General features: G+C 50.1%; 1 protein-coding gene across 2 annotated transcripts in view; it reads right to left on the bottom strand.

Moving 5' to 3' along the window:
• ACSF2 (acyl-CoA synthetase family member 2) overlaps positions 1–6280 on the bottom strand; it is a 48115-nt gene extending 41835 nt beyond the window's left edge. The window contains exon 1 of one of the 2 annotated variants that reach the window (XM_017540131.1): positions 6042–6280. In XM_017540131.1, coding sequence (XP_017395620.1) covers positions 6042–6151 — 110 coding nt within the window. In that variant the 5' untranslated portion in view covers positions 6152–6280. Of the gene's footprint in view, positions 1–5464; positions 5538–6041 lie in introns of those variants that run through there. The other variant, XM_017540132.2, reaches the window with a different exon arrangement.
• Between the last annotated feature and the right edge of the window lie 2962 nt (positions 6281–9242).

Below are 9242 nucleotides of genomic sequence, written 5' to 3'. Positions count from 1 at the left end.
TTGAGCTGTTGCACAGGCTTGAGTGTAATGGCACAATCTTGGTTCACTACAACCTCCGCCTCTTGGGTTCAAGCAATTCTCCTGCCTCAGTCTCCCAAGTAGCTGGGATTATAAGCACGTGCCATCATGCCTGGCTAATTTTTTGTATTTTTCATAGAAAAAAATACATGTTAGCCAGGCTGGTCTCAAGCTCCTGACCTCAGGTGATCTCCCCTCCTTGGCTTCCCAAAGTGCTAAGATTACAGGAGTGAGCCACGGCACCTGGCAATTCAAGTACCAGTGAGATTTCATGGAAGTACAGAGGCTTCAAGCTGCAGACTTAGCCTTTCAGGAGTCTGGATTAAACCCAGCCTCTTTGAGAAGTCACCTCCTCCCATTTCCACAAACCAGATTCCTCCTCCTTTGACTGACATCCTTAATGGTACTGCAAACGTTCTGCCTTGAATCAGTGTGTCTACGGTCTTCCCCTGTAGACTCCTTCTAGGAAAACAGCTCTGTTAGTGAAAACAAGCTCATTCATCTTTTTATCACCTTTACAACCTTCACAGTCGACTGCAACAGCCTACAGCATTCCAGGTAGAGGAGGGTAACTAAAACAGATGTGTACCATTCACGCCCGCATCAGGGCTGCTGGAAGGCGCCTTGGCTGTGTGGCAGCACCAGCGCTGGGTAGGCAGCTAGAGAAGGAGACGTCCAAAATGGCTGAGACATCTCCTTCCTGGGGGAGTTAGGAGAAAACTCCGCTTCTCCAAGCTCTTGCGGTAGGCCTGACAGCTGTCAGGGAGGCCCACAGACATCCGGGGGCTTAAATGTCTCTATGTGATGCTGTGCTTCAGTGGTCACATTCCATGTCCACTTTCATGTTCTGCTTCTGCACCTGGTTCCTCTTTTTCTTAGAAGATAAGAATTAGTAATAGTAACATAAATCTTAATGTCCTTGATATTTTTGGCAAGTATGAGAAAAGTGCTGACACATTAAGTTTTCTCCTCGCTTATCTCCAAGGCACATTATTTACTTGACCTTATCACTGACCACCAATGCTTCTCCCTACCTACCCTACCTCCTGCTTTGTACTCAGTAAAAGTCAGAGCAGCCAGGCACTCGGGCCCACTGCCAGACTCCACGTTTTGGTTGGCAGTAGATCCCTAGGCCCAGACTCTTTCTTGATGTCTTGTGTCTTTTATTTCCAGTTTCTTGTCTCCATAAATGTAGAGAGGGGCTCACAGGACCCTGTAGGGCTGGACCCTATAGGAGGGTGGTCCACGAAGCCTGGACCTACCTCCTCTGTTCCTACCATCAGCACTAAGTCACTGGATCCCTAGCTCTGAGCATCACACCCAATTCTGAGAGGCTTTAGAGCCACTGATCTCTCTGCCTTCCTGCTTCTGAGTGTTCTCAATACCCTGGATGCAGCTGCCTCATAGGCAGCCCCAGGCCAGCTTTAGGGGACATCTGGAGGAAGCCTTCTCAGCCCAGGTTTCTCCTAGATGTCCTTCCTTGGAGGTTCGCTGAAGCCCCAGACTAACCCATCCACCTTCCTTGGGGAGGGAGGCATGTGGACAAGGGGAAGTCATTGGTGGTGAGGAGTTTTGGAGAGCAAAGGACAGCTTTTTCTTTCCTTCTGGGGAAAAAGACTCTGGGCCAGGCATGGTGGCTCACGCCTGTAATCTCAACACTTTGAGAGACTGAGGTGGGTGGATTACTTGAGGTCAGGAGTTTGAGACCAGCCTGACCCACATGGTGAAACCCCATCTCTACTAAAAATACAAAATTAGCTGGGAGGGTGGCACACACCTGTAATCCTAGCTACTCAGGAGGCTAGGGAAGGAGGATTGTTTGACTCCAGGAGTTTGACTCCTAGCCTTGGGAACATAGCAAAACCTGCATCTCAAAAAAGAAAAATGTATTTAAGTTGTGTGTGTGTGTGTGTGTGTGTGTGTGTGTGTGTATAAAACAAAACTTGGTGTTTCTCTTTGCTCAGGGACTACAGAATTACAGAATGTCAGAAAGTTAGGAAGGCTGCATACTCAGAATTCGTAACGGACCAAGTGAAATTCACACAGGTATGAAGCCTGTATACTTCAAACTGCAGCCTTGTTGGTTAAAGGATCAGGCTCCGACTCCAGCCTCTTTAGGAATCACAGAATGTTTCCAGAAAGGTAGAGCACATCTTGTCCAAACAGGCTGTTTTACAAAGAAACTAAAGTCTGCAGAGGTTAACTTGCCTAAAGCCACACTAAGTTAGGAGTGGGAGGGCTGGGATTTGTTTCCTGTCAACTACCTCCCAGATAGAGGAATACCTGCATACCACTGAGGTTTACAAAGCATGATTTGTAAGCTAGAAATACAATATGTTTAGTTCTAAAGGGAGAGGCACTGGCAGAATTGTTCACACCCTTCATTATTGGACACTCCCATGGCAAGGCCAACTCAAATGAAATTACAGCCTCCATGTTGGCTTGTTGAATGTACGACCAGCTTTATTCCCAACCTCAGCATAAACTCAGGCCTGTCCACCCATCTCCAGCAGCCCCATCTTTGCTTAGGCAGTTTCCCCTGCTGGAACCTTCTCCCTCCCACTTTCCAGACAGTTACTATGCTGTGGGCCTTGGTTGGTGTCGCTGTAAGAATGGGCCAAGCTATCACTACACGAGCATTCCTATAAAATAGCTCACAACTAGGACATGTTGCTCACGGATCCATGTAATGAGTTGAACACATCCTTGGCATCAAACTGTGTGTTCAGCATTTTCTTATGTGCTCATTCATTTAATCCTCACAACACGCTACTTATACATAAGAAAAGTCAAGACCAGGTGTGGCGGCTCACACCTGTAATCCCAGCACTTTGGGAGGCTGAGGCAGGCAGGTAACTTGAGCTCAGGAATTCAAGGCCAGCCTGGGCAACATGGCAAAACACTGTCTCTACAAAAAANAAGAAGAAGAAGAAAAGAAAGAAAGAAAAAGACTCTGGAGAGTCCTGCCTCAAATGAAGAGGAGGACGCCCATCAGAGCCAAGAACTAGACATGTAGCTGGATGGAAGTCACCACCTTGGTGACCAGCTAGGAGAAAGAATTGGGTTCCAGAAAGAGGCCACCAAGGAGGGGATTCTCTCCTATCTTCAAATCAGTCAGAATTCTCACTCAGACACCAGTCAAGGGTTTCTAGGGACCTGCCCTGCCTCAAAGGAAAGGCTGAGAAGAGAAAGCTTTGCATGAGTGATGAACTAACCAGCTTAGAGGTTAGGTAACACGTTGAGGTCAGGCAGCCAACAGATAGAGGAGCCAGGGCTGTGTCATCTGGGATAGTCTAACTTCAAAGTCCTTGCCCTTTTCTATCAGGCGAAACCACGATCTGGTAAGTAATAGGCCTGGGAGTTGGGCAGCAGGAAAGCAGACTGTGTGTGAGCAGATTGGAGAAAACAGGACAAAAGTCCAAGTGCATTCCTCACCATGGCACTTACAATGCCCAATAGTGCTCACCTTGATTTATTTCCCCTCCCATGAGGCTGCAAGTTCCTGGCAGGCTGAGGACTGAGTTCTGTGGCCTCTGTATCCACAGCAGTCTAGATGCACAATACAGAATCTGTTCTCAGGAATGTTTGCTGAAGGTTTCAGCCCTGACACTTCTTTTTTTAATTTTTATTTTATTTTTAATTTTTATTTATTTAAGATGGAGTTTTGCTCTTGTTGCCCAGGCTGGAGTGCAATGGTGCAATCTTGGCTCACTGCAACCTCTGCCACCCAGGTTCAAGCAATTATCCTGTCTCAGCCTCCAAAGTAGCTGGAATTACAGGCATGTGCCACCATGCCCAGCTAATTTTGTATTTTTAGTAGAGATGGTATTTCACCATGTTGGCCAGGCTGGTCTTGAACTCCTGACCTCAAGTGATTCACCTGCCTCAACCTCCCAAAGTGCTAGGATTCCAGGTATGAGCCACCACACTCAGGCTTTATTTCTTCTTATTTATTTGTATTTGACACGGAGTCTAGCTCTGTCACCCAGGCTGGAGTGCAGTAGTGCAGTCTTGGCTCACTGCAACCTCCACCTCCCAGGTTTGAGCAATTCTCCTGTCTCAGCCACCCTAGTAGCTGGGATTACAGGCACATGCCACCATGCCTCACTGATTTTTGTATTTTTAGTAGAGATGGGGTTTCACCATGTTGGCCAAAATGGTCTCCTGACTTCAAGTGATTTAACCACCTGGGCCTCCCAAAGTGCTGGGATTACAGGCATGAGCCACCCACTCAGCCTTTATTTTTATTTTTTGAATCTAGGTTTTGCTCTGCCACCCAGGCCGGAGTGCAGTGGCATGATCATGGCCCAATGCAGCCTTGAACTGCTGGGCTCAGGTGATCCTACTGCCTCTTCCTTCCAAAGAGCTGAGATTACAGGCTGGAACCAGCATGTCTGGTCTGAGCCCCGAGGCTTCTGAAGGGGAAAGTAGGTGAGAAATCAGGTAAAACCACCACAGCCAAAAAGGGTGCAAGCACAAGGGAGTGGAAAGAATGGCATGCAGTCAGGCCAAACACTTGGAAAATCATCTCTCTGGTTAAATGGGTCTTCTCTTGACACAGCAATAAGAATTTCTTTGAAGCTTGGTGCTCTCAGAGGTCACAGGCCTGCAGTAGGTAAGTGACCTGTTTTGTTTATAGACAAAAAAGTCAAAGGTCAGAAATGTTGCCAGGTGCCAGGACTTTTTATTTATTTATTTGTTTGTTTTGTATTGGGCAGACTCCTGAGATAGAGAGGGTAGGCTGAGAGACTCCCCTGTGGCCTGATTTGGTATGATAAAACATGTACACTTTGGGGGGTAACTTTCCTTAGAGTCCTCCCAGCCTGAGAAGGCACCCATGAGTCCAGGGGAGAGGATTAGCGACTAGGAGGTCGGGGAGGGCTGAACTTGCCTAGGGAGACCCTGGGAAGTAGTGAGTGACTTCCCAGGGTCACTGGGAAGAGGACCGCACTGTCTTCATCTCAGTCCCATCTACTGACCAGCCTTGGTCCACTTAGTTTTCTGAGCAAATTAGGCAGAGTGATTCCATGCTTTCTAGCATTCAGGAACCAGCAAGTTCAAAACGTGTGATCTTGGATTCCAGCCAAAAAAGAGTCTGCGGGTCTCTCCAACTCTTCCCACTTAGCCTTTTCCCAAACAAAAACAAATCTAGTTCTCTGACACACAGCTTTGTACCGGCTTCCTCTCCCTTTTCCATGTCCGGGTCCACACCCCATCTGATGTTGAAAGTGGTGTCCTGACCACAGACTTAGTATCTGGCCGAGCTCGGTGGTAGGGCAGGCTCAGCTGTGCACAGGGCTCCCGATGGTGGTGATGGTGGTGCTGAAGCTAACAGCGCTGATGGCATCGGTGACGGCCTGCTCTCTGTGACTCATGCACTTACACATTTGCAATTTCACGGGGTCCTCCCAGCGACTGGCCACACCGGGGAGGCAGTTTTACTTACTGTGCTGCTGCAAGGCAGTGAAGCTACTGGGAACTCACATCCTCTATCTGCAGCTTCCATCCCACCCCTCGCACTGAGGACAGACGAAAACAGGCCCAGGAGTAGGTAGCAAAGAATGAAAGCTATGTTAGCAGCTGATAAGGAGACAGGAGACTGCTAAGTTTGGTGGCCTGGGTCGGGGAGACAGGGGCTGACCCCCAAGTTTGCCCATGAAGGGACAAGTTTGCCCAGAACTCAGAGGCAGTGTCCTGGGGGCAGAGCCCAGGCCTTGGCCCTTGCTCCTCCCCATCGGAATAGTCTCCTGAAAGCCCACACCCCTTGCCCTCTGTGCTCATAAATGAGAGAATCGATAGTCTTGGACCAGAACTCCAAGTCCCCGCAGCCACTAACTGAAGCCCCAGTCCATCAGGCCAAGCCAGCTTTTCCTATTGCCTAGGTGCTGATGAGGGGCGGGGGGCGGGTGGGTACCTACACCCCCTTGCAGAGGTCCAGAGATGGGGCTTCCTAAGCTAGGCGGGACCCCCAAATTCCTCTCCCGGAGAACTGCCCCGCCCCCTCTCTTCCCGGGGCCCCGTACCTGAAGGAGCGGACACCCTGCAACCTCGCTTCCTGCCAACTTCGAGAGAGGGCGGCCCAGGCCCCCAACACCCCCGGGCTCCCGGCGCACAGTCTCCCCAGGCTCAGCATCCCGACGTAGACAGCCGTGGTTCGCTTTGCCCTGCGTCCCCGCCGGAGGAAACTTTTAAAGTAAGCCGAGGCGGGGCGGGCGCGGAGGCGGGCGCGGAGCCGGCGGGGAGGCGGGGAGGGTGGCCTCTGCCTATGGGGTGCAGTGGACTCGGTCCCAGAGGGTGGGGCGTGGCGAGGCGCGGCGATGGAGACTTAGCGCGGGGCCACCTTCCCCTCGAATCCCGCGGCCCTCCCCCTCCCACCCTCGAAGAATGGCCCTGGTTTCCTCGGGATCTGAAGGCCCCAGCTGCAGCCTGAGACAGATCTTCCTCGCGACCATCCTCAGGGGCCTGGACTTTAGAGGCGCAAAAGTTTGTTGATTTCCTAGAGGGAGAGCCAGCAGCACATCCGTGTGGGGCCAGATGGCAAGGTCAAGATCCGTCCATCCCCTACCACTTTAGCTTTCGGGTCACGTACTGGCCCTGCTACTTGCGAGCCAGAGGCCAAAGGAGCAGGAGCGAAGCGCCCTTGAGGCATGCCAACTGGAGCACAGGGCCCGCTGGGGTGGGGAGGCAGCCGGGACAAAGGGTGTCGAGGGTGAGCCGCCACCGCCACCGGGCCTGCTTGTGCCGGAGTTCCAGCTGAGGCCAGATTTCAGCTTCAGAAGGGACACCAGTTGGTACCCCATCTCACACGAGGCATCCTCCCCTCCGTCCTGGGCACCTCTGCCTTGACCCTCTGCACAGGGTTGGGGGCGATGCGCTGTAAGGTGGCCTCAGGGACTGGGACCTGTGTATTTCATCCCCCATCTGCCTGTCTTGGGACCTGTGGCACAGTTCCCTGTGCTACCCCAGGTGTGAATAGAAATCAACCCTATGCCCCTCCTTAGGGTTCCTGAGGCCCAGGGACGGGTAGGGTACTAAGACCTGGGCAGAGCTGCAGGACCGAGAAGGTGATAGTCCCGCTCTGATCCTGGCTAGGAAAGGTGGCACTGGGCACCAAAGAGCAGCACAGTGTATACCTGTTCCAGGTCTGCATTGCCTCACCTAGCCATGACCCTTCCTCTAGAGAAGGAGCTGGAGAAGAACAAGGGAAAGGCCCTGCCAGGGCAACCTCCCCTCTCCTGATGGGAGGAGATGAAGTAAACCCTACAGGCAGAAAGGGTGGCTGGGGGTGGAGCCTGCCTTGACAGGATCTTTGCCCTTGTCTGGGACCTCTGGCTCCATTTTGGTCATGAGAAGGAGTCCACTGAGTGTGACCTCAAATCCCTCCTGGAGCCCCAGCTCCTAGGGAGGGTCCCCACATTTCAGTTTCTGTGGGCTTGGGGCAGGAAGAGACAGAGGAACAGAGATCATGCGAAGCTGGGCCTACAAGGCCTTCCTAGTTAGACTGTCTCTGATAGCGGACCAGGTAATAGGGAGTGCTGGGGAATTCGCAAGTCTGGAGTCCCAGCCCTGGCTGGCAGGCTCAGTCTCTAGCTTGCTGGGTGACCCCGGGTAAACTGTTGCCCCTCTCTGGGCCTATGAAGTGAGGGGTAGGTTCTGATCTTGTAGGTTTGTCCACTCTTCTGGCTAGTTTGAGGGTCAGTCGTAGAGCAAGAGACAAGTGAGTTCCTCCTTGAACTTAGCTCCAGCCTTGGCTTTTCAAAACACTGGGCTTTCCTGACGCACAGGCCCTGGAATCTCAGCCACCAATTTTGGGATGTCTTGTACATGCCAGGCTCTTCAAGGACATTTTCTCTGACCCTCAAAAGCACCCTGCAAGGAACAGGCATGCCTGGAATGTGTCTTTGTATTTTTTGAATGAAGAAACTGAGTCCCAAAGAGGTTCAGCCTCTGAAACATAGGCCAAGGCCCTGCCCTTAGTCTCTTTGCGGCTTTGGGCAAGTCATGGAGCCTCTCCAGCCTCATTATCTGTCAAATGGGGATAATAATACCAACTTCACACAGAAGGTTAGGGTAAGAATTGAGTAGGTGGCACAGAACTGTTCGCTGGCCAGTTTACAGTGGTTATTTTTTCTCCATCCTCTCCTTCCTCTCTTGTCTTCATGCTAAGACTTTCCTCTGTTAGGAATTGCAAACCTTTTTTGGGAGGGGGAATTATTTTCTTTCTGCAAAACCCTAGTAGGCACTGGTTCTATGGATGGGGGGAGGGCTGGGAGAAAGTCAAGATGGGTGGTGGGGGAGTTGGTGAATCATGGTGGGGAGATCATGTTGACTCAGCATTCTTGGGCCAGTATAGGAAAGTGAGCAGCAGGGCACATGGCCCATCCAGGCCCTCCAGCTTCCCTTCCCTTTCCTTCCCTTTAACTAATTCAATTCCCCATGGCTCCCGGAAGGAGTTTCTGCCTGAGCCATCACATCTCCTTTGTACTGCACATGACTTGCATGATTTATGGTCCTTGTAATTTGGCTCATGCCACTGGCTACCATGAGAAAGCCCTTATTTATTCCCTCACCTTTGCCAATATCCTGCTTCTGAGCTCGAAAAGCAGGCTCAAAATGTAAACACCATTTACTGATTTTTTTCATTCTTAACATCAACCTATGAATAAAGTCCAGAAGACCTAGTCACAGTTACAGAACAGAATGTAAATGTAATATCACTAGCCTTGGAAGTTACATCTGATAGTAGTTGAGAGGAAAGGGGCTCAGGGGGAGTATAAAATAAAAATAAAGGAGTATATCATTATGTATAAAAATAATAATAAAACTATGCCAGCAGGACTTGGGGAGGAGAGATGGGCGATAATCCCTACTTATCAAACAGAAAATCTAGAAATGGCAAAATAAATATGTTATTTAGAGGCAAGTAGCAGAAGATAAAACAAAAATAGTTACAATAGTTCAAATGATTCTCTTTCGACTTAAATGGATATTTCACCATATATATGCTATATATATATATGTATATATATATATGTGTGTGTGTGTGTGTGTGTATATATATATGTATATTCCCCAAAGAAATATATCTCCAAAGAAGATACACAGATGAGCAATTGCTCAGCATCACCAGAAATTAGGGAAATGCAGATCAAAACCATCCTCACACCCATTAGGATGGCTATTAATTAAAAACAACAACAGTCCAGGCACGGTGCCTCACGCCT

This window comes from Cebus imitator, unplaced genomic scaffold (assembly GCF_001604975.1).
Source record: "Cebus imitator isolate Cc_AM_T3 unplaced genomic scaffold, Cebus_imitator-1.0 Scaffold123, whole genome shotgun sequence".
Classification (NCBI taxonomy): Eukaryota; Metazoa; Chordata; class Mammalia; order Primates; family Cebidae; genus Cebus; species Cebus imitator.
The sequence above is the reverse complement of the archived record's forward strand: the minus strand, read 5'-3'. Positions and strand labels throughout refer to the sequence as shown.